At 56.3% G+C, this 25,036-nt stretch overlaps 1 protein-coding gene and 1 long non-coding RNA gene across 5 annotated transcripts; one reads left to right on the forward strand and one right to left on the reverse strand.

Annotated features, from left to right (window-relative positions):
• Positions 1–820: 820 nt before the first annotated feature.
• Positions 821–14,207, reverse strand: RNH1 (ribonuclease/angiogenin inhibitor 1). Of its 4 annotated transcripts, none has more exons than XM_030917605.1 (10): positions 14,052–14,207; positions 9,055–9,226; positions 7,230–7,400; positions 6,581–6,751; positions 5,820–5,990; positions 5,570–5,740; positions 5,261–5,431; positions 4,799–4,969; positions 1,189–1,359; positions 821–1,085 (listed from the first exon to the last, which is right to left on the reverse strand). In XM_030917605.1, exons 2-10 carry the CDS (start codon positions 9,138–9,140, stop codon positions 998–1,000), a joined length of 1,371 nt encoding a protein of 456 aa, XP_030773465.1. In that variant the 5' UTR covers positions 9,141–9,226; positions 14,052–14,207; the 3' UTR covers positions 821–997. The 4 variants fall into 4 exon arrangements, with proteins under 4 accessions (XP_030773465.1, XP_030773466.1, XP_030773467.1 ...); XM_030917606.1 differs by having other exon boundaries at positions 9,055–9,158; positions 14,052–14,204; XM_030917607.1 differs by lacking the exon at positions 14,052–14,207 and adding an exon at positions 13,543–13,750 and having other exon boundaries at positions 9,055–9,158.
• A 140-nt stretch (positions 14,208–14,347) lies between these two features.
• On the forward strand, positions 14,348–22,209 carry LOC115893523. The gene is made up of 2 exons (XR_004053553.1): positions 14,348–15,050; positions 21,967–22,209. It is a non-coding gene; the product is annotated as an uncharacterized LOC115893523 (long non-coding RNA).
• The last annotated feature ends 2,827 nt before the right edge of the window (positions 22,210–25,036 follow it).

Here is a 25,036-nt window from a genome sequence, read left to right on the forward strand (position 1 = left end):
TTTATTGGGCCAGGTGCGATGGCTCACACCGGTAATACCCAAGACCAAACACCAGCCTGGGCAACATGGCAAGACCCTGTCTCTACAAAAACTACAAAAATTAGCCAGGTGTGGGGGTGCACGCCTGTCATCCCAGCTACCTGGGAGGCTGAGGTGGGAGGACGGTTTGAGTCCCGGAGGTCAAGGCTGCAGTGAGCAGAGACCGCGCCACTGCACTCCCACCTGGGCAAGTGAGAGACCTTGTCCAAAACGGGGGGTTGCCAGGGAGCTTCTTTGCAATGAATTTGTAGTTGCTGACTCAACATCAGACCTCTGAAAGCTGACAAGCGTCCCCGCTCTTGGCTTGGCATGGCGGGGCACCCCGGGCTGCCCACTTTGATCAGCTGCCCACCCACGGGCAAGATGGGCTGCCCCTGAGGGTGGGCCCCACCGTCCCACACAGAGCTGCAGACAAAGCTGGGGCGAGAACTGGGCTCCAGGCAGGAACCCAGGTGGGGCTGCGCTGGGCAGCGCTGGGAGCTCCTGAGGCTCCAGGGTGGAAGCTGTGGGAGTGGCTGGGCCTGTGGGCAGCTCCCAGCAGGCGTCACCCTGCACAGGCAGAACCAAGGGGCCTCCCCCGCCCCCAGGCAGGGCCTGCCCTGTGCTCCCCAGTGTGGGTGTGGTGCGGCTCAGAGGACCCAGCTGAGCACAGCCAGGGCCTTAGGCTGCTTCCCTGGTGCAGGTCCCTTAGGCAGTGAGAGAAGCCCATGCCACGTGGGGTGGTGTCGTCTCCGATGCCAGCACACCTCGCAGGGACCCCAGGAAGGACACGAGCCCCTCCTGCCAAGAAAATGCTTTAATGGTTTATAAAGTGTCCAAAATATACTGGCAAAAATAAGCAGATCTGAGCATTTCTCTTCAAACCTAGGATATGCAGGGCGAGCACACGGCAGGGGCTGGTCAGCCCCAGGGGTGCCTCGAAGCCAGTCGTCCAGGGACAGCAGCGGCAGAAAGCGCCTCAGGAGATGACCCTCAGGGATGGCTTCTCCTCCTCCAGGGCCTGCAGCCGGTCCTCCATCGCCTCAGACCAGTAAATGTCGTACAGGCTGCACAGAGGCCAGAAGGGAGGCATGGGCCTGTGTCTTCCCCACCCCCGCCTTCCTCCCTGGGCAGCCCTGGCCACACCACCCGCCCAACGCGTCCACATACACCAGCTGCTCCAGGAGGCAGCCCGGCTGCCGGACACTCTCCACCAGCTGCAGGACGCCCGCGTCCCCCAGGCAGTTGTTGCTGAGGTCCAGCTCACGCAGGCTGTGGTTGGCCAACAGGGTCGCGGCAAGGCTGCTGCAGCTGCGGTCACTCACATCACAGTCGCCAAGCCTGGGTGGAACAGGGTGGGGGTCAGGGTGCGGGGCGTGCCTAGCACCACGCTGACCAGCCAAGCAGCCTGGGCCTGGGGGGCACGATGGAGGCCCAGGCCGCGAAGCCCAAGGACCAACGGACACCTGCCTGTGCTCGGCAACTCGGGACCCTCAGGGGCCATCCCCAAGGCTCAGCCTTGGCAGCTTGTCTCACTGTCCCTCTATGGCCCTGGGCAGGTTCCCCACCACAGACAAGAAAGGCCACACAAACAAGTGGGGCACGGCAGCCTGACTCACCTGAGACCTTCTGCAGGGAGGAGAAAGGACAGGAAGGAGATACCGTCCACCCAGAGAGCTACACCCACCCCCTTGGCTCTCCTCTGGGTGGGCTTCAGAGGAGAAGCCAGCCAGAGGCCGAGGGGCAGCTGTGGGGAAACGAGGGTATGGAGACCACCAAGAAAGGCACAGAGTGGACAACAGAGTTGAAGTTCCAGAGAGAAACAACGAGGGTACAGGCCAGACAAGAGGGTGGAGAAGAGAAGACCCAACACACACTTCCCGGGGTGGAGCCACCACAGGCCAGACAGCAAGGCCAAGGAGTTGCACTGGGCCTCTCCAAAGTGGGGGCCAGGGAAGCTGCAGGACCCCCACCCTGTGCGGTGGCTCAGGGGGAACAAGTCTGCAGTGACCAGGACCCAAGGTTCCTCTCCACACCTGGAACACCCACAAGGTCCTGGCAGCCAGGATGGTGTCCCCTGGCAGGGAACTGGAAATGCCCCAGCAGGAGGAAGCCCTCGGGAAACAAGCCATGTCTCGGTCTGCAGGACCCCCTGTCCAGCATGACTCAGCCTGCAGGGCCCACTGTCCAGGGCTCCGAGGGCTCACTCAGAACCTGGTGCCCAGCCCAAGATGACCAGCCACCCATGGAAAGCCCCTGGCGAGAGGCACACGGGAAATAGCAAACAAAAGACAAAACACTGAGGGTGGAAATTCAGTAGACTGGCTGGTAAATGAGAACATCTCCCAAAAATAAAACACCAAAGAGAAAGAAAATGTGGAGAACACAATTAGAGGGCCAGTCCACAAGACATCAGGACAGACCCATGGGCACACCACAAAGAAAGGTAATAAAAGAGAGAGAGGCCGGGCGCGGTGGCTCAAGCCTGTAATCCCAGCACTTTGGGAGGCCGAGACGGGCGGATCACGAGGTCAGGAGATCGAGACCATCCTGGCTAACACAGTGAAACCCCGTCTCTACTAAAAATACAAAAACTAGCCGGGCGAGGTGGCGGGCGCCTGTAGTCCCAGCTACTCGGGAGGCTGAGGCGGGAGAATGGCGCAAACCCGGGAGGCGGAGCTTGCAGTGAGCTGAGATCGGGCCACTGCACTCCAGTCCGGGCGACAGAGCGAGACTCCGCCTCAAAAAAAAAAAAAAAAAAAAAAAAAAAAAAAAAAAAAAAAGAGAGAGAGAAAAATTGGCCGGGTGCGGTGGCTCAAGCCTGTAATCCCAGCACTTTGGGAGGCCGAGACGGGCGGATCACGAGGTCAGGAGATCGAGACCATCCTGGTCTACACGGTGAAACCGTCTCTGCTAAAAAATACAAAAAACTAGCCGGGCGAGATGGCGGGCGCCTGTAGTCCCAGCTACTCGGGAGGCTGAGGCAGGAGAATGGCGTAAACCCGGGAGGCGGAGCTTGCAGTGAGCAGCGATCGCGCCACTGCACTCCAGCCTGGGCGATGGAGCTAGACTCCGTCTCAAAAAAAAAAAAAAAAAGAAAAGAGAGAAAAATCAGCAAAGACATATTTTCTTAGTAGAACCAAGTATCCGGCACAAAGAACAAGACCCACGTCAAGGCCAAGCACATGGAACGCCGAACACAATGGACAAAGAGATCTGGAAAAACTGCCGAGAAAAAGCAGATCATGCCCACAAGATGACAGTGGCTCATGCCTGTAATCCCAGCACTTTGGTAGGCTAAGGCAGGCTTATCATTTGAGGTCAGGAGTTCAACTCCAGCCTGCCCAACATGGTGAAACCCCATCTCTACTAAAAAAAAAATTAGGCCGGGCACGGTGGCTCACTCCTGTAATCCCAGCTCTTTGGGAGGCCAAGGCAGGTGGATCACGGGTCAGGAGATCGAGACCATCCTGGCTAACATGGTGAAACCCCGTCTCTACTAAAAATGCAAAAAATTAGCCGGGCGTGGTGATGGGCGCCTCTAGTCCCAGCTACTCGGGAGGCTGAGACGAGAATGGCGTGAACCCGGGAGGCGGAGCTTGCGGTGAGCCCAGATCGTGCCACTGCACTCCAGCCTGGGTGACAGAGCAAGACTGTCTCAAAAAAAAAAAAAAAAAAAAAAAAGCTGGACACAGTGGCACACGCTATACCCGGCTAAATGATCCAAGGGCAGAGCAGGGGCACAAAGCCTCCAAAAATTACCTTCTGCAGAACCCTTTCCTAGGAAGCTGCAAGAGAACGTGCTTTAACAAAGGGAGGAAACCTGGAAAGACATCCTGAAGCGGGCGGGTTCCCGCATGGGAGGAAGGTGGGCGGGGCTTCCACGAAGATGGACCACAGGGTGACCAGGTGGGCTAGAGCCCCATAAAGCTCTCAGGTTTCATGAACTGTGACCTCTTTCAACGTTAAAATGAGAACTCAAAGTGGTGCCGCCACCCTGCCTTGCCCAGCCCATGAACATGCATGCTCGCTCTCACCCGTGTGCACACGCACACTCGTGCTGACACGTGCTCACACACACACTAATGCTCACTCTCGCCCATGTGCTCCCAGTCGTGCTCACTCTCACCCATGTGCTCACACAATCATGCTCACACGTGCTCACATGGACACTCATGCTCTCGCTCACTCTTCACCCATGTGCTCAATCATGCTCACATGGACACGTGCTCACACTCGCTCATGTGCTCACACATGCTCACACGTGCTCACTCGTGTTCTCACCCATGTGCTCACACTCGTACTCACATACACGGACACGTGCTCACTCTCGCCCATGTGTTCACACACACGGTCATGCCCACACGTTCTCACACACGGACACTCGTGCTCACTCTCGCTCATGCTCACACACACGGACACTCGTGCTCACACATACGAACACTTGTGCTCACTCTTGCCCATGCGCTCACACACAGGCAGTTGTACTCACATTCCCTCAAGGATACTCCTCTCGCTCGTCCTCACACACTCATGCTCACTCGTGCTCACACCCACATGTGCTCACACACGGACAGTTGCGCTCACTCTCGCCCATGTGCTCGCACACATGCACACTCATGCTCACACGTGCTCGCACACACGTACACTCATGCTCACTCTCACCCATGTGCTCACACACGGACACTCGTGCTCAGACACTTGCGCTCACTCGCCCATGCGCTCACATACGTGCACATGACCTCCCAAATATGCATACTCGTGTCCCTCTCACACTCACCAGAGCACCCGCAGCACGGAGCCGGGCTGGCCCAGGCCCTGGCAGAGTTCCTGCACGCCCGCATCCCCCAGCCTGTTGTTGCTTATTTGCAGCTCCAGGAGAAACTTATTCTGGGTCAGCACCGAGCTGAAGTGGGAGCAGCAGGCGGCTGTGAAGCTGCAGGACTTGACCCTGTGGACACAGACAGGACTGAGGCCTGGCAGGGACCAGGCTGGCCCACAGCTGCAACTGACCCTTCTCCTGAAGGCCCCACATGGACCTGAGCAAAAACATCTGAGAGCCTCCCAAGGTGTGGGCACCTGCACCTGGTCCTCAGCCCCAGCACTGTTACTATCAAACCACAGGCTGCTCCCTGGCCCATGCATTCTGAACGTCAGATCTCAGCCCAGCACCTCCCCTGGTCTCCTTGGTCACCCTGGCCCTCTCTTGGGCGACAGGGCCTGCCCCGACAGCCACACTCACCACAGTGACTCCAGCTGGCAGCCGGGCTCCAGCAGAGTCTCACACAGCAGCCGGGCACCCTCATCCCCCAGCTCGTTGCCGGCCAGGCTGAGCTCCTTCAGGCTCTCCTTGGTCCTGAGGACACGGCACAGATCCCCACAGCCCTTGGCGGTGATGCCACACTCCCAGATCCTGCAGGACATGGACCCCCCCCGACTTTCCTCAGCGCCATCTCATGGCCTGAGGTGAGCCCAGGGGGTGGGGGAGGGCTCTGAGGACAGCCCGCCGCCCCTTACCCTCCAGGAAGGAGGCCTCGGGGAGGTGACTCACCACAGGGTCCTGAGGCTGGAGCTGGGGTGGAGCAGCCCTGGGCACAGCTCTGCAAGGCCCACATCACCCAGCTTGTTGCTGCCCAGGGCCAGCTCCCGCAGCGAGGCCTTGGAGGCCACGATGCTGCACAGGTCCCGGCAGTTGTCTGACGTGATACCACAGCTCTCCAGCCTGGGGACGCAGGTCACGCATGAAGCAGCATGGGACCCCCCAGCCCACACCCCACACCTCCCCAAGGCCCAGGGCCTACTTGAGTGCCTCCAGCTGGCAGGGGGAGTCCTTCAGGCCCTGACACAGCACACGGACGCCGGCCTCATTGATGTCGTTGTTGCTAACCGTGAGCTCCTTGAAGTCCGGCTTGGCCCTGAGCACGGAGGCCAGGGGCTCGCAGCTGGCAGCCGAGAGGTTGCAATACTCAAGCCTGGGGGATAGCTGAACTTAGCACCACACAGGAATGTGCACCAGCCAAGGGTGTGATGCGAGGGAGTGCAGGGGGGTGCTAGTGTCTCATCTACCCCTCAGCCTTCTCCTGCCTAGGCATCAGGTGGCAGTGCTGAGGGCCCCCCAGACTCATCCAGAGGCCCAGGCCTCTGTGGACACCGGCATTCCTTCTGGAAACCCCTCACCCCCTCCCCGACCTCGGACCTCGGGGCCCAACCAGGCCCAGGAGAAAGAAACCAGCCTCTGGAGGGCAGGGCCGCCTGCACGTGCCAGGCTGTGGTCAACTCACAGTGGCCGGGCCCGCCACACACACTGAGGTGGTGAGTGGAGCCTGACTCACGGCCAGGTCTGTTCCCACTGTCAGGTCCTGGGGCAGCTGTGCCTTGCAAAGGGCAACTGGAGGGGGAGGGCAGGCGATGACAGATCCCCCCAGTCCCAGCATCACGGAGAGGGGAGAGCACCACAAGGACCCTGGGACCCGAGTCCCCTCCTCATGGCTCCTGGTGGGCGATGTGCCGTACAGGGGGCTGGCCGGGGGACGTGCGGTCCCGGGGCAGGGGACAAACTCACTGCAGCTTTTCGAGGCGGCACTGGGGGTCCAGGAGTCCCTCGCAGAGCAGCTGCAGGCCTGCATCCCCCAAGAGGTTGTCACTGAGGTGCAGCTCCTGCAGGGTGGGCAGGGAGCGTAGCGTGCTGGACAGGACCCCGCAGCCGGCCCCCGTCAGGCAGCAGTTCTGGAGGCTGGAGCACACCTGGCTGTCAGCAGGGCTCCCCTGAGCCAAACTGCCACGCCCTTCGCCTGCCAGAGTCCGGAGCCCGGAGCAGCGCTCTGCAGGCGGTAGGTCTATATGCCTGCTCCTTCCCTGGACAGGGCTCTGGGGTCTCCAGGCCGAGTGAAGGAGGGCACACGTGTGGCTCGGCTCAGGGAAACCTGTCTGCAGACACACCCTTCAGCAAGGGTCCTGTGGTGATGCTGGAAGGCCAGGGATGGTGGGTGGGGCCAGACCTTGGGCGCAGGGGCTGGGACAAGGCAGGAGGGGCCCTGTCCCCCTGTTGTGAGGCCACCAGGCCTGTGTGCCTCTGGCTCATGTTGGAAATGCCCGCTGCCACCGTCTGCCCACCCACAGCTGCCCACGAGCCCCTGGCAGCTTTGTCCCCTGTTGCCAGGCTACCAAAACAGGCCGCACCAGGCCAGAGGCAGTGCTAGGCCCCACCTCACCTCAGCTTCTGGATCTTGCAGGAGGGGTTCTGCAGGCCCTGGAGCACGCAGTGCACGCCAGCATCACCCAGCTCATTGCCACGCAGGCTGAGTTCTGTCAGTGCAGGGTTGACTCGGAGTGCCGAGCTGATGTCGCTGCACCGTGCCTCTGTAAGGCCACAGTCGTCCAGCCTACAACCAGACCCCAGGGTCATGCGGGCCACGCTCAGGCTCCACCACTACCCCACGCGCAGATTACAACCCATCAGTGGGCCCAGAAGACAGCAAGGCAAGTCACACAGGACATTGCAAAAAGGAAACAAAAAAGAGGAGGAACTGTTCTGTGAAAGTTTTAAGATGCTTGCACGCATGCAGACATGTGCCTGAGGCCTAACGTCCTCTTCACCTCCAACCCTGAGGCACTACGCACAAAAGCTCCTGGTCTGTCTCTAGGGAAAAAAATCAAACCTGTCTGAGGTAACACCTACAGGAACTGCCTGGAACAGGACGCAGCAGGTAGTTCAGACACAGGAGCAAATAAACAGTGACACCAGCTTCTAACATGACAAATAAACATACTCAAGTCCTTCCTGATTAAATGAATAACTGAATAAAGACAGCTAGGAAAAAAACCAAGTCTTGCTCACAAAAGAATGACAATTGATCAATGGTGGAGGAAAGAAAGAAATTACAAAATTCAGGCCGGGCACGGTGGCTCACACCTGTAATCCCAGCACTTTGGGAGGCCGAGGTGGGCATCACCTGAGGTCAGGAGTTCAAGACCAGCCTGGCCAACATGGTGAAATCCGTCTCTACTAAAAATACAAAAAGCTGGGCATGGTGACAGGTGCCTGTAAACCCAGCTACTCAAGAGGCTGAGGCAGGAGGATTGCTTGAGCCCAGGAGGTCGAGGCTTCATGAGCCATGATGGAGCCATGATGGAGCCACTCCAGCCTGGGCGACAGAGCAAGGCCCTGTCTCTAAAAACAAAAAGAATTTAAAGTATCTCTCGAAGCCACTGATTGGTCACAGGAGGAAAGGCAGTGGCGTCACAGTGAAGAGGATTCTTGCCAAAAATGCAGGACTTCAACCATGAGAAACCGTCAGACAAGCCCCAAGAGAGGACGTCCTACAGGAGCACGGCCAGACCCTCAGACCACCAGAGCCCAGAGAGATGAGGGGACAGTCACAGACGTGAAGAGGGCTAAGGAGACAGAGGACTGAGGGCCACACAATCCTGGACCAGTCAGGAAGAAGAAAAGGGCAGGGCGGAAAAGCAGACTCTGCCTGGAGGTGCTGGGCCAGAGCTAGCGTCCACAGGTACACAGGACCACCTCACCAGGGAGCCCCATACAGTCCTCACAACCCTCCGCAAACCTGACGCTACTTCAAATAATCAGCTAGAAAGAGACAAGATGAGACCCACCCAGGCACTCATGTCCTGCTTGTGAAGCCGCTGGGGTTGTGAGGACCTCGAGGGCCAAGGACTCCCAGCCCCTAGCTTGGCAGGGACAGGCAGCGCCCCACGGAGGCTCACGGAGGGGACCCAAGCTATGTCCTGCCCTCGTGTCTCCAAGGGAGGGAAACACGCGGAGACACCAGAGCCAGAGACCCACTGGCCAGTGCCGGCCCACACTGCATGAGCCTGGAATGGGTTTTACATTTCTAAATGGTCGACAAGAAGCACAAGAATCACAAGAATCACATTTCATGCACGTGGAAGCTGCATGGAATTACACTTCACGTCCATAAACAAGGCATTCCAGAACAGTGTGCCCTTCAGAGGAAGCCGCCGCCCGCAAGCCGCCCCTGCCAGCACCCAGGGCCACCCCGAGGGCAAGCGTACCTGACCACTTGGCACTGCTGGAGCAGGGGGAGGAGCTCGGCCCACCTAGCATCGCTCAGCTGCTCACACTGGATGTCCAGGCTCATGGTGGAGGTGAAGAGTGGCTGGGTGGGAGGCAGAAGGAAGAGAACGTCTTGGCCAAATCCCGTCACAGTTTCACAGGCTGGAGATTCTGCAAACGAGAAAAGTCCAAACAGGACCCACAGGGCTGATGTTTCAGGAGGAGCCGCAGCCTCTCCCTGAGCAAACACTTCCTCTTCAGCACCTTCCCCACCTTTGTCTCTGGAGCAGACGTCGGGAGTGGGGCGGGGGGCAGGGACCAGCACCCACCCCCAGAAAGGCCACCATGGGCAGCAGAGCTTGGGAACATAGACGCCAGCTTCCATGGCCCCCTTCTGGGGCTGGGGACTCTGCACCAGGCCAGGGCACATCCCCTGTCCCATGGCACACCAGCCCAGAGGCCAGACTGCCAGGCAAGTTGGGAGGGTCAGCCTGGGATGGGCACGGCTGCCACATCCTGAAACCTCCCCAGGCACAGGCCCTGAATATGGAAGGAGGTTCCTGAAGCCCTGCGAGCACAGCTCAGGTACCTGCCAGGGGCCTGGAGAAGGGAAGTGGTCAGGCAGAGACAGCCACCCCAAACCTCAGTAGGTGGATACATTCCCTGAGCACCTGCCAAGCACTGGCCTGGGGACTACAGCAGGGCAGGAATCTGGAGAGGAGGCTCGACGGCCAGGAGGGCTCCCTGGAAGCCGCAGCTCTGATGCCACACTGAGGGGAAGGGCGGGCAGGGGTGGGGAGAGGGCTCTCATCCAAAAGCCCCAGGAAGCTGGCAGGATCCACTCCAGGAAATGACGCAACCCCAGCTGCCCTTCAGAAAGACAGCCAACGGGACCACTCAGGAGGTTCCTGGTGCCCTGACACCCCCAGCTGCCTGAGTCTGTGTGCCAGGCACTCCTCTTCCCAGGGCTGGTTCAGAGGCGGCTGGTCCACTCTGGATGAGTGGAGGGAAGAGGCCCCTGGTACCAACCAGGAGGAAAGAGGCAAGGATGGGCTCGGATCTACACGCCTGGGCGCCAGGCCTGCAAGGACAGTGGCAAAGGGCGGTGACACCCTATGGCCCCACATGGAGGGACTGAGTCCACCCGACCCGAAGCACATAAGCAAAACCAACCAGGGTGTGGTCACCCAAACTCTGACTCCAGAATCTAGTCATTGGGAGGTACTGTGGGTGGGAGGGGGGGTGGAAGGAGAGCCTCAGGCGGCTGCCCAGGCTGAAATCCAGCATGACACTCCTGTGTCCTCTGTAGCCAGATGAAAGGTGGCCCCAGGGTGTCCTCCTCCTGGGAAAGCTTGGTGGGAGCTCAGGGAGGCCAGTGCTCCTGTGACCATCTGGAACTAGGGCTGCGGGAGTGGCCCCGTCCCCACCCCTCAGGCTTGGCCAGACCCTGCTGTATCCCAGGAAGGACCTTCTGAACCTCTGTGGGTCACAGTTCCCACTGAGAATCCCATAAAAATGCGGGTGTAAGCGCCCTTCTCTGTGACTGGAGGAGGCCCTGGCTCCCTACACAGCCAGGGCTAAAGCACATTCAGGAACCCGCCACCACCAGCTGGCAGCCTACTTTGGTCCAGGCAGGGGTCTGAACAGCGGCCCTAACGGTCCCTTATCCGGAGACCAGACCTTCTCAACCTTACAGGGGGAGGTCTCCGCAGCGCCCAAGGCCTGAGCCCCCCCGCCCGGGGAGCCACATAGAGGGGCCGTTTGGAGGCCAATTCAGGTCCTTCGGTTCCGACGTGATGGGGACGTAGACACGGCGACCTCCGAGGGGCGCAGGGCCACCCTCTAGGGAGACACGGGCCACGCTCAGGCAACGTGCAAAGGTTCCCAGTCCCTGGGACCCCTGCCCGCGTCGAGTCCTTCGAACCTGCTAGTTCTGGACACCCTGCTGCATACTAAAGGGCTGGGAGGGAACCTCAGAAAAACACGGAGGGGGTCTTCCCTGCCTCTCTCTGCCCCCGCCCGCGCCCGCTCAGCCCGGGACGCTCACCCGGCGCCGCCGCCGCAGACCCAAGGCCCGAGCCGCTTCGCGCTCCTACTGCCCAGGCGGGGGCAGGCGGGGGCGGGCGGAGCCTCCAGCCCAGCCCAGCCCAGTCCCCGGGCCTCGTTCCAGTTACTACCCCAGCTTCCCCACTCCCCCCTCGGTCGGGGGTGAAGCCTGACGTCCGCATCCCGTTTCCCACTGTCTGGCCCCAACCAGCCTTTCCACTTAATCTCCCGGAACCGGCGCCTGCACCTGCCTTCCCCCAGACCATCCCTCCAGCTCTGGCAGCCCCTGCCTCCTCCCACAAACAGGCCGGATTCCAAGAATTCCCCAAACACTAAAATAAAGCAAACCTGAGACACCCCTTTTTGCTACCAGACTGGAGAAGATGGAACAGATTGAGGATGAGTTGTTGTGGCTGACGCGAAATGGGCGAGGCTGTGAGGAGAGGTTTTGGAGAGCCGCTGGGCCCTCCTGAAAACTTTGGACACGCCCTCGGTTTCCATCAGTCAAGAGTTCTTCATGCCTGAGCTCGGGAAACATGTTCAAAAATACTTTGTTTGGTCCCGCCTTTCTGGACCAAACCAATGTATATCTTAAATGTATTTAATTGATGCTTCATGTCTCTCTAAAACGTATAAAACCAAGCTGCCCCAACCACCTTGGGCACATGTTCCCTGGTCTCCACCGGCCGCGGTCACTCATATTTGGTTCCGAATAAATCCCTTCAAATATTTTACATTTTAACTATTACTATCGACAGTATATTTTTAAAAATAAGAATGGCCCTGAAAGATGTCAACATCCTAATCTTCAAACCTGTGGTATTACCTTACGTGGCAAAAGGGACTTTGCAAATATTAGGAATATTGAGATGTGAAGGCTATCCTGGGGTATCTGGGCGGCCGGCATATTATCATGAGGGTTCTCCTGCAGAGACAGCAGGTTTTGAAGATGGAAGAAGATGGCCTCTAGAAGTCGGAAAAGCAGATTCTCCTTGGGAACCTCCAGAAGCAACTACCCTTGCCAACACCTTGATTTTAACCTCCTAAAACTCACTTTGGGCTTCTGAGCTCCAGGCCTATGAACAACCTATCTGTGGCAAATTCGTTATAGCAGGGATGAGAAAATAGCTCACTGCAGCCTCCTCCTCCAGGGCTCAAGCGATCCTCCTGCCTCAGCATCCCAAGTAGCTGGGACTACAAGAGTTCAATACCGCAACTGGCTAATTTTTTCTATTTTTTGTAGAGACGGAGGTCTCACTATGTTGGCCAGGCTGGTCGCAAACTCCTGGGCTCAAGAGATCTGCCCGCCTCAGCCTCCCTAAGTGCTGGGATTACAGGCGTGCCAGCGCATCCAGCCAAATGTAACTTTTTTTTTTTTTGAGACGGAGTTTCGCTCTTGTCACCCAGGCTGGAGTGCAGTGGCATGATCTCGGCTCACTGCAACCTCCGCCTCCTGAGTTCAAGTGATTCTCCTATCTCAACCTCCCAAGTAGCTGGGATTACAGGCGCCCGCCACCACGCCCGGCTAATTTTGTATTTTTAGTAGAGACGGGGTTTCGCATGTTGGCCAGGCCGTTCTTGGACTCCTGACCTCAGGTGATCCACCCGCCTCGGACTCCCAAAATCCTGGGATTACAAGCGTGAGCCACTACGCCCGGCCCCAGTGTAACTTTTTTTTTTTTTTTTTTTTTTTGAGGCGGAGTCTCGCTCTGTCGCCCGGGCTGGAGTGCAGTGGCCGGATCTCAGCTCACTGCAAGCTCTGCCTCCCGGGTTCACACCATTCTCCTGCCTCAGCCTCCCGAGTAGCTGGGACTACAGGCGCCCGCCACCTCGCCCGGCTAGATTTTTGTATTTTTAGTAGAGACGAGGTTTCACTGTGTTAGCCAGGATGGTCTCGATCTCCTGACCTCGTGATCCGCCCGTCTCGGCCTCCCAAAGTGCTGGGATTACAGGCTTGAGCCACCGCGCCCGGCCCCCAATGTAACTCTTAATGGCAACATGGTGTGCAGTCTCCCGCTTGTATTCAGTTTACTAAACCAATCGCTAAGACGACACTTGAGACTGTTTTCAGATCTTTAGGCTTTCCACCCTCCTAGAAGGGGGCCTGCCTGGTTCTAAGGCCGTTCTGAAACACTACCAAACTGTCCTCGGAAAACAGCGCAGAAGTCCTCTGGTTTCCCCCGAGGCGCGTGGGCACCTTGGCTGGAACCTCGCCCAATAACACGATGTGCCTGGGGCCCCTTCATCATTTCCGCCAACCCTGGGGACAGCCCTGAAGCCGGCCCCTAAGAGCCGTTCCAGTTCTGTTGCTCTCCTCCCCGCAGCCCCAGGCCGTAGCTTCGCGGCCCGGCGTCCGGTCTCCCGGTGGTCCCAGAGCGAGGCTCCGCAATGGAGGGCGGAGGACCCTCCCTCCCCGACCTCGCACGACCGAGACCGCCCACCTTTCCCCCAACGCCCGGCGGTGGGAGCCGTTCGAGTCTTCTCCGCCAGGGCGGTCCTTCCCGGGAGGCCGGTTCTTTGGGGGAATAAGGTCAAGGGTTACGTGATTTGGGGAAGAAAGCTCGGCTGGACCAAGATTGCTTGCGTAGCTCGCTGGAATCTAAGGAACTATGGGGCATGACGGCCACGCGAGAACGACCCAAGTAGGCGCAGCACCGCCCCCTACCCCGCACAGGGACTTCCGGCGCGCCCCAAGAGGGAGCTCGCGGCGCGATGACGTCTTCAGGGAGCGCCACGTCCGCCGGGGGGCGCATCTGCCCAGCGCAACCTCGGCCTCGCCTTGCCGGCCCCCGACCCCTGCCCCGCCCGACCCCGCCCCGCCGCGGGAGCGCGCCACTCGCCCGCGCAGCAGGGGCCTCAGTAGCGCTAGGCGCGCGCCTTCCGAAAGCCCGACCAAGGCCGGCGTGGGCGAGGCCTGGCTACAGGCTGACACACCGCTGGAGCTACTGACCTCGGGACGACTGGCGGACGGTTACGGGCCTGGAGACCCAGAGCCCGACGGCCGACTTCCTTCTCGAGCCAGCAGAACGGGTCGAACGTGTCCACAGCTCCAGCCGCCAGAGTCAGCGGCGCGGAAGTGTTGGAGCCGGCTGGTGGGCGCGGTCAGGTGCGGGGGCGGGGACTACTGGGCGGGGCTCGGCGCAGGGGCGGGGCCTGATGGGCGCAGTCTTGATGCGGCGGGGGGCCTAGGGGGCAAGGCTAGGCTCGGGGGCGGGGCTCGGCGAAGTACAGTCTTGGCGCAGGGGCGGGGCCTGGTGGGGCGAGGCTCGATGCGGGGGCGAGAGGGTCTCGTGTGCGGACGCGGTCTCCCTGGTAGGCGGGGCTTGGTGCTGGGGGCGGGGCCTGGCGGGCGCGTGCTGTGGCCTATCACTGGCAGACACGTCTCAGCGATTCCTCAGAATCCTCGAAGGAGGCGGCCGGGGTCCAGCGCTGCAGCGCAGTGGAGGCGGAGTCGCAGGCGCGGGTCGGGCCTTGCTGGGGCATGGAGCGCGGCCCCCGGAGAAAGCGGCCGCCTCGGGACAGGAGGGACCCGGGAGAAGCCCCCCTGGGGCGGCTCCGCCTGTCGGGGTCGCGCCTCTAAGCCACCTTAGTAGAGAGGCTCCTTTGCGCCGAGATCGCGACCCTCGAGGGAGCCACGGCCCGGTGAACCACGCTGCCCGTCCCGGCCATTGGCTGCGCCTTTCTTTCGTGGGACCCCACCCCGCAAGGCCTGCAGAGCTGCGGCCTCTTCCCGAGTGTTCTCATCGCGGACCGAGCTGCCCCCGCGTCCATTCTACGGCCGACACCCGAGCGCCGCCCGGAGCTGAGGGGAGCAGGCCAAGTTCCAGACTAGCCTGGGAAACGCAAAGCGACCCCACCTCTACAAAAGTGGGTTTACTTTAAGTTTTTGACTAGTCCCCAGTTCACAAAATTGACATTTTGGCAGATGAAGATTGCAAGGAAACTGACGGTACATCAGATTTGTTCTTTAGCAATTTGCTAAACCTCTTCTCTGACTGCCTTTATTATGTATTTATTTTCAAGACAAGGTCTTGCTCCGCTGCTTAGGCTGCACTGCAGTGGCGCGATCCCAGCTCACTGCAGCCTCCACCTCTCGGACTCCAGCGATCCTCCCGCCTGAGCCTCCCAAGTAGCTGGGACCACAGGCACCACCACGCCTGGCTAATTGTTTTATTTTATGTAGAGAATAGGTCTCCTTGTGTTGCCCAGGCTGGTCTTGAATTGGGCTCAAGTCATCCTCCTGCTTCAGCCTCCCATAGCGCTGGAATTACTGGCATGAGCCACTGTACCCGGCCTGATCATCTTTAAAGAAGGTGGTTGTGGCCGGGCGTGGTGGCTCACATCTGTAATCCCAACTCTTTGGGAGGCTGAGGAGGGTGCATCACCTGAGGTCAGGAGTTCAAGAGGTGCCTGCCACTATGCCCGGCTAATTTTTTGTATTTTTAGTAGAGACAGGGTTTCACCATGTTAGCCAGGATGGTCTCGATCTCCTGACCTTGTGATTCACTCGCCTCTGCCTCCCAAAGTGCTAGGATTATAGACGTGAGCCACCGCGCCCGGACTTCATTTTTATTTTTGAACTTACTTGGCTCACCTAGTTATGTCTTTATCTTATTTTTTAACTTACCCAGTTCACCCAGTGTGGAATTGGGAGTATACGGAAGTACTCCCGCCCCCAGTTTTATATACCGCCCCAGAGCTGACCACTCCTGCTCGCTTCTGCTGGGTCCTGGCCGACTCGAGTGTGCCTTTCCTCCTGATCCTGCCCCACACAGGGCTGAGGAATGCTACCCTTTCCTTCTTCACCTGCCCCTCCCTCACACATCCAGCCCCACCAGGCTACACGTTAGCTTAAAGAGGGAGCTTTCACATTCCCCATGAAAGGAAATCCAGGGACAGGCTGAGGCAGGAGACCCCCAGTGTTCATGAGATGCCATTCTAGAGAAAGCACCGTGGTGCTGAAGGCCTCAGTCAGACCCCGGTGAGAGATGCCCCAGGGTGACTTTGGGTGGAGAGTCCTGTGCCTGTTCTACTTCTATAAAAATATCCAGGCCAGGCGCGGTGGCTCACGCCTGTAATCCCAGCATAACTGGGAGGCCGAGGCAGGCGGATCATTTAAGGTCAGGAGTTCAAGACCAGCCTGGCCAACATGGTGAAACTCCATCTCTACTAAAAATACAAAAAAATGACTGGGCGCTGTGGCTCACACCTGTAATCCCCGCACATTGGGAGGCTGAGGCAGGTAGATCATTTGCGGTCGGGAGTTCGAGACCAGCCTGACCAACATGAAGAAACCCCGTCTCTACTAATAATAATACAAAAATTAGCTGGGTGTGGTGGCACTTACTTGTAATCCCTGCTACTCAGGAGACTGAGGCACGAGAATCGCTTGAACCCAGGAGGTGGAGGTTCTGGTGAGTCAAGATCGCGCCATTGCACTCCAGCCTGGGCAGCAAAGAGCAAAACTCCGTCTCAAAAAGTAGTAATAATAATACAAAAAAGGCCGGGCGCGGTGGCTCAAGCCTGTAATCCCAGCACTTTGGGAGGTCGAGACGGGCGGATCACAAGGTCAGGAGATCAAGACCATCCTGGCGAACACAGTGAAACCCCGTCTCTACTAAAAAAAAAAAAAAATACAAAAAACTAGCCGGGCGAGGTGGCGGGCGCCTGTAGTCCCAGCTACTTGGGAGGCTGAGGCAGGAGAATGGCAGGAACCCGGGAGGCGGAGCTTGCAGTGAGCTGAGATCCGGCCACTGCACTCCAGCCTGGGCGACAGAGCAAGACTCCGCCTCAAAAATAATAATAATAATACAAAAAAATGAGCCAGGCATGGTGACCTGCACCTGTAATCTCAGCTACTCAGGAGGCTGAGGCAGGAGAATCACTTGAACCCAGAAGGTGGAGGCTTCAGTGAGCCGAGACTGCACCACTGCACTCCAGCCTGGATGACAGAATGAGACCGTGTCTCTAAATAAATAAATAAATAATATGTTTGTCTAAAAATGCCTTTTTAATTATGAGATATGTACAGAAAGCACACGTAGTGTAAGTGTAGCACACACTGGACTTTCACAAGCGACGTGTGAAATGGGAAAACATTGGCCGGGCATGGTGGTTCATGCCTGTAATCCCAGCACTTTGGGGGGCCGAGGCAGGCGGATCACGAGGTCGGGAGATCGAGACCATCCTGGCTAACACGGTAAAACCCCATCTCTATTAAAATACAAAAATTAGTTGGGCGTGGTGGCACACACGTGTAATCCCAGCTACTAGGGAGGCTGAGGCAGGAGAATGGCATGAACCCAGAAGGCGGAGCTTGCAGTGAGCTGAGATCATGCCACTGCACTCCAGCCTGGGCGACAAAGTGAGACTCCATCTCAAAAAAAAGAAAAAAAAGGCCGGGCGCGGTGGCTCACGCCTGTAATCCCAGCACTTTGGGAGGCCGAGGCGGGCAGATCACGAGGTCAGGAGATCAAAACCATCCTGGCTAACATGGTGAAACCCCGTCTCTACTAAAAATACAAAAAAGTGGAAAAAAAAAAAAACAACAACAAAAAAGAAAAGCAAAAAAACAAAAAACAAAAAAAATACAAAAAAGTAGCCAGGCGTGGTGGCAGGCACCTGTAGTCCCAGCTGCCCAGGAGGCTGAGGCAGGAGAATGGCGCGAACCCAGGAGGCGGAGCTTGCAGTGAGCCGAGATTGCGCCACTGCACTCCAGCCTGGGGGACAAAGTGAGACTCCGCCTCAAAAAAAAAGAAATGGGAAAACATTGAGGATGAAGTAGCAAATATTTGAGAATTCAACTTGATTGGTGGCTATTACAGGTTCATATCTGAGTGGTTACGTAGTGGGTAGTTTTTCTTTAACTTACACTGGCAATGAATGACCAGCTGAATTTTGGTGACCGGATTGCTCATAAGGTTTAGAATGTAGGGTACCTCTGATTCATGGGCTAAGTTCTGCCCCTTAGCAGAAGGAGCTCATGACAGAGCAGGCTGAGGGGAAATCTTTGCCCCATAAGGGCTCCTCACTGCAAGTGAGAAAGTCTCGGCTTAAGCCACCAATTTCAATCAGACAGAAAGCAGACCAGTAAGCAGGACGGTGTATGCCTCAAGAGATCCGTGCTGATGTGGGGGCCTCAGATACACGACGCCTCTCAGGGCCCAGGCATGACCCTCTCCTTCCCTCCTGCATGGAGATGCTGTGAGAATTAGACACTCCTACAGGGCCCTGTCAAAAACACTGAGGTAACCTCTGGGAACCCGAAGATATTCAGAACACCAGCCAGTTCCCCCCACACACATACACAAGGTGCTGGAGGGAACCGCTGTGCAGCGGCAGAAAGTGGGAGGTCTAAACTCAGGTTAGGAGGTGACTTATTTTTTTGAGATGGAGTCTTACTCTGTCACCCAGTCAGGAGTGCAGTGGCGCCATCTCTGCTCACTGAAACCTGCGCCTCCCGGGCTCAAGCGATTCTCCCGCCTCAGCCTCCCGAGTAGCTGAGACTACAGGTGCATGCCACCACACCCAGCTAATTTTTGTATTTTTAGTGGAGACAGGGTTTCACCATGTTGGTCAGGCTGGTCTCAATCTCTTGACCTCATGATCTGCCCGCCCTGGCCTCCCAAAGTGCTGGGATTATAGGCGTGAGCCACCAAGCCCAGCCTTTTTGTTTGTTTTTGCTTTTGAGACGGGGTCTCACTCTGTCACCCAGGCTGGAGTGCAGTGGTGCAATCTCGGCTCGCTGCAAGCTCTGCCTCCCTGGTTCACGCCATTCTCCCTTCTTAGCCTCCCAAGGCTACAGGTGCCCACCTATAGGCCTGGCTAATTTTGTTTTTGTATTTTTAGTAGAGACGGGGTTTCACCATGTTAGCCAGGATGGTCTTGATCTCCTGACCTCGTGATCGACCTGCCTTGGCCTCCCAAAGTGCTGGGATTACAGGTATACAGGTGTGAGCCACTGCGCCCGGCCTTTTTTTTTTTTAGACGAAGTCTCACTCTGTCACCCAAGCTGGAGTGCAGTGGCACAATCTCAGCTCACTGCAACCTCTGCATCCCAGTTCAAGCAATTCTTCTGCCTCAGCCTTCTGAGTAGCTGAGATTACAGGTGCCCACTACCACACTTGGCTACTTTTGTGTATTTTTAGTAGAGATGGGGTTTCACCATGTTGGCCAGGCTGGTCTCAAACTCCTGACCTCAAGTGATCTGCCTGCCTCGGCCTCCCACAGTGCTGGGATGACACTGAGCCACCGCGCCCAGCCAGGAGGTAACTTGATCTGTATGTTTGCATTTACATGGTTCGAGGAAACACCACCCTAGGTAGATAGAATAGCGTGTACAAAGGCTCGGAACTTTAAAATCACCACTCTTCTAGCCTCTATATTCCTCATACTAACTTTGCCTATTTTGAACTTTATATAAATGGAATTATATTGCATGTTCTCTTTTGTATCTGATTTCCTTTTCTCAATACTGTGTGAGTGGTATCTATGCCATTTAAAGTAATGGTCAATTCACTCAGTGCTACGTGGCCTTCTAGTTGATGGAGGCCAGGCAAGACCCACAGTGAGACTGAGCCTCTGGGGGGTTCCTGGCTTTGCCCAGGAAACAATTCAAGGGCAAGCTGGAAGTGAAAGAAGACAGGCCAGGCGTGGTGGGAGTTACTACCCCTTCCCTAGAAACTTGCCTGAGCCGCCCCTTAATCTGCATGAAATTAAAAGTGGGTATAAATGTGGCTGCAGAACTGCCCTGAGCTGCTGCTCTCAGCACAGTCTGCCTATGGGCCTGCAGGGGCTGTCAGGGAGCTGTAACCCTGCCGCTTCAAGCTGTTTTGTTTTTCTTTTGAGACAGTCTCGCTCTGCCCTTCCAGTTTGAATATCACGCAGGCTGGATATGGAGTGCAGTGCTGCAATCTCAGCTCACTGCAACCTTCGCCTCCCGGGTTTGAGCAATTCTGCCTCAGCCACCCGAGTAGCTGGAACTACAGGCACACGCCACCATGCCCAGCTAATTTTTGTATTGGTAGTAGAGACAGGGTTTCACCATGTTGGTGAGGCTGGTCTCGAACTCCTGGCCTCAAGTGATCTGCCCACCGCCCGCCTCGGTGTCCCAAGGTGCTGGGATTACAGATGTGAGCCACTGCACCCTGGAAAAGTGCTTTCTTGAGATGGAATCTGCTCCTGGTGAAGATGCTCTAAACACTGCTGAGATAACAAAGGATTTATAATATTCCATAAACTTCGCCGGTACAGCAGCGATAGGGTTCGAGAGGGTTTTCCACTTGTGAAAGAAGGTCTGCTGTGGACGAAATACTTGCAAACAGCATCACGTGCTACAGAGAAGTCTTTTGTGAGAGGAACAGGCTCAATATGGCCAGCTTTATTGTTGTCTTAGTTTAAGAAATTGCCGGCCGGCCGTGGTGGAGAATCACTTAAACCCAGGAGGCGGAGGTTGCAGTGAGCTGAGATCGCACCATTGAACTCCAGCCTGGGCATAAGGGCAAAACTCCATCTCCAAAAAAAAAGGAGAAAGAAATTGCCACAGCCACCCCAGCCTTCAGCCACCACCACCCTGATCAGTCAACAGCCACGAACGAGACCTTTCACCAGCAAAGAGATCCCAACTTCCTCAAGCCTCAGATGATTGTTGGCACTTTTTATCAGTATCTTAGTTTTTATTTATTTATTTATTTATTTATTTATTTATTTATTTATTTATTTTTGAGACGGAGTCTTGCTCTGTCACCCAGGCTGGAGTGCAGTGGCCGGATCTCAGCTCACTGCAAGCTCCGCCTCCCGGGCTCAGGCCATTCTCCTGCCTCAGCCTCCCGAGTAGCTGGGACTACAGGCGCCCGCCAACTCACCCGGCTAGCTTTTTGTGTTTTTTAGTAGAGACGGGGTTTCACTGTGTTAGCCAGGATGGTCTCGAACTCCTGACCTCGTGATCCGCCCGTCTCGGCCTCCCAAAGTGCTGGGATTACAGGCTTGAGCCACCGCCCCCGGCCAGTGTTTATTTTTTTAATTTTTATTTATTTATTTTTGAGACAGAGTCTCACTCTCTTGCCCAGGCTGGAGTGCAGTGGCGCCATCTCGGCTCACTGCAGCCTCCACCTCCCAGGTTCAAGCGATTCTCCTATCTCAGCCTCCCAAGTAGCTGGGGCTACAAGCACGTACCACTACACCCGGCTGATTTTTTTTGCATTTTTAGTAGAGACAGGGTTTCACCATGTTGGCCAGGCTGGTCTCGAACTCCTGGCCTTAGGTGATCCATCCACCTTGGCCTCCCAAAGTGCTGGGATTACAGGTGTAAGCCACCGCCCCCAGCCATTTTATTTTATTTTTGAGATGAGGTCTTCCTTTGTTGCCCAGTCTAGAGTGCAGTAACATGATCTCGGCTCACGGCAACCTCTGCCTCCCAGGGTGAAGCAGTCCTCCCACCTCTGCCTCCCTAGTAGCTGGGACCACAGGTGCGCACCCCCACACCCCGCTAATTTTTTGTATTTTTGGTAGAGACAAGGTTTCACCATGTTGCCCAGGCTGGTCTCCTGAGCTCATGCAGTCTGCCCACTTGACCTCCCAAAGCACTGGGATTACAGGTGTGAGCCACTGTGCCCAGCCTATTATCATTATTATTATTATATTATTATTATTATTGGTGTTGAGGGAGGGTAGGGTGGTGGGAACCTAGTTGGGCAGGGGAGTGAGGAGTGGTCAGTAAAGTATTTTAAATTGAGGCATGTGCCTTGTTTTGTAAACATAATGTTTGCACACCTGACTGCACTGTGGTATAAACATAGCTTTTATATGCACTGGAAAACCGAAAAATCCCTCTGATTGGCTTTATTGCGACATTTGCGTTATTGCAGTGTCTAGAACTGAACGGTGATATCTCCGATCCGCCTGTGCTAACTTCCAGCACTACAGAGTTTGATGCAGCTAGATGGTTTTCTCCCCGGCTGGTTGCTGCTTCTCACCCACGGAAGAGGTGGAGCCCTCGGGACCGGGCAGAACACAGGGCTGCCTCGTCACCACTGCCTGGCTTAACCTGAAATTGGGTCATTTGACAGAAAGACTTGAAAGGGCCACCAGTAAATTCTTTTTTCTTTTCATTGATTTTCCTCTTCTTTTCCTCCTCCTGAAGTTGGGGTCATGTCCTAAGAAGACCCACAGGGCCTGACCTGTGGGTGCACACGTGGAGAGGGTCGGGTCTGTGGGCTGAGGAGGGCATCGGTAGGGGACTTTGAGCAGTGCTGCTCCGGGGACACGAATTACGGGATGGGAGGCTCTCCCGTATCTGCCGAGAGCACAGCACCCCATGACTCCTGGGAGCTTGTCGTAGATGCTGAGATGAGTCCTTCCTCAGACAGGATATTTGCTAATGCCTCCGCCAGCCAGGGCTTGTCTTCTCAGAGCTTTTCAAAATGCACACACCCTCCATTCCCATGAAGTCCAGTGGATCAGGTTTTCCTTTGTGCATCATGCTTTTAGTGTTAACCTAAGAATCATTTCCCTAACCTAAGTCACACTGATATCCTCCTTTTCATTCTTACACACATTTTACAGTTGTAGGCCTTACATTTTGGCTTATAACAAGTTCTGAGGCTGGGCACAGTGGCTCACACCTGTAATCCTGGCACTTTGGGAGGCCGAGGCGGGTGGATCACCTGAGGTCAGGAGTTTGACACAAGCCTGACCAACATGGTGAAACGCCGTCTCTACTAAAAATACAGAAAGTAGCCAGGCGTGGTGGCGGGAGCCTGTAATCCCAGCTACTCAGGAGGCTGAGGCAGGAGAATCACTTGAACCTGGGAGATGGAGGTTGCAGTGAGCCAAGATCGTGCCACTGCACTCCAACCTGGGCGACAAAGTGAGACTCCATCTCAAAAAAATTAATAGTAACTTTTGAATGGATTTTTGTTTGTACTGTCATGTATAGATTGACACTTCCGTTCATATGTGTAGCCCCATCATTCTAGTACCATTTGTTGCTAAGATTCTCCTTTCTCTGCTGAATTTGCTTACGCTTATTTCAAAATCAGTTGAGCATATATGTGAGGGTCTACTCTGGATCTTCTGTTCTGTTCCACTGACCACCAATGCCACACTGTCTGGATTTCTGAACCTTTATGACACATCTTGGGCCAGGTGCAAAGGTTCATGCCTGTAATCCCAGCACTTTGGGAGGCCGAGGCGGATGGATCACTTGAGGCCAAGAGTTCAAAGACCAGCCTGGCCAACATGATGAAACCCGTCTCTACCAAAACTACAAAAACTAGTCGGGCATGGTGGTACACGCCTGTAATCCCAGCTACTTGGGAGGCTGAGGTATAAGAATCACTTGATTCCCAGAGGCAGAGGTTGCAGTGAGCCGAGATCGCACCACTGCACTCCAGCCTGAGTGACAGAACGAGACTCCATCTCAAAAAAAAAAAAAAAAAAAAAAAAAAAAAAAAAAAAACCCACATCTTGAAGTCAGGCATAGAACGCCCTCTCACTTGACTATTCTTTTCCAGAGCTGTTCTGATGATTGTGGGTCCACTGCATTGCCACACACTGAAACACAGGCCCGTGAGCACACATACATGTACAATACAAATATAAGTAACTGCACACCATGACCCAGTGAAATTTATCCCAGGAATGCAAGACTGGTTCAACATGAAATATGAGCCAATGGAATTCACCATATAAACACATTAAAAGACAAAAACACGGCCGGACATGCTGGCTCACGTCTGTGATCCCAGCACTTTGGGAGTCTGAAGCAGGAGGATTCTCAGGGTCAAGGCCAGCCTGAGCAACATGGTGAGACCTGGTCTCTAAATAAAATAAGACAAAGATACATCATCATTTCAGTAGACTTTTTTACATAATTTTCTTTTTTTTTTTTTTTGAAACGGAGTCTCGCTCTGTCGCCCAGGCTGGAGTGCAGTGGCCGGATCTCGGCTCACTGCAAGCTCCGCCTCCTGGGTTCACGCCATTCTCCTGCCTCAGCCTCCGGAGTAGCTGGGACTACAGGCGCCCGCCATCTCGCCCGGCTAATTTTTTGTATTTTTTAGTAGAGACGGGGTTTCACCGTGTTAGCCAGGATGGTCTCGATCTCCTGACCTCGTGATCCGCCCGTCTCGGCCTCCCAAAGTGCTGGGATTCCAGGCGTGAGTCACCGCGCCCGGTCGCCTGTTCGCTTTATTACTTGGGGACTGTAATCTATTCCCATAACCCGGGGGAGGAGGCACGCACGAGCCGACACTGGCAGGTGGGGCGGGAAACGCAGCCAGCGCGGAACCGGACGCCCAGGAGCCGGCCCCGGGCTGCCCGCGGCGGGGCCGCCGGACAGTACTCGCGGCGCCCCCTCCTGGACGCGGCCGGCGGCGCGCGAGGAAGGAGCCGCCCCGAACGCGCGATTGAGGCCGGGACTCGGGCGCCCTCTGCCGGCCGCTTCCGCCGGCCGCTGGTGGGGGGGGGGGTGTCTCCCTGTCACGTGACCTGGAACCCCCCTCCCCCGCCCCAAGCCGAGGGGACCTGCGGCCCGAAGACGCCGCGCGCTAACGAGGGCGCGGGAGGCGCTGCACCCGGGAGGCTTCTCCGAAAGCCGCGCGGGCCGCTCCCGTGTGTGCCGCGCGGTGTGCAAACCGGTCCTTCCGCCAAAAACCTGCAGTCTGGCTTTTCTCAGGTAAGAACGACCCAAAAGCTAGACGACATTTTCAGAACATACAAGTACAAATGAGAAGAGGGAAGATCACCCGCAGTTCACCCCTCGGCCGCACGCATTCCTTAGATCTCGGTGTTTCTTCATAAAGGGCCATGGGCTGATACACATATGAGCTTTATTATTGGATTTCTTTTCTTTTTTTTTTTTTTTGAGAGGGAATCTCGCTCTGTCGCCCAGGCTGGACTGCAGTGGTGCGATCTCAGCTCACTGCAGCCTTCGCCTCC

Source organism: Rhinopithecus roxellana, chromosome 15, assembly GCF_007565055.1.
Source record: "Rhinopithecus roxellana isolate Shanxi Qingling chromosome 15, ASM756505v1, whole genome shotgun sequence".
NCBI classification, from domain to species: Eukaryota; Metazoa; Chordata; class Mammalia; order Primates; family Cercopithecidae; genus Rhinopithecus; species Rhinopithecus roxellana.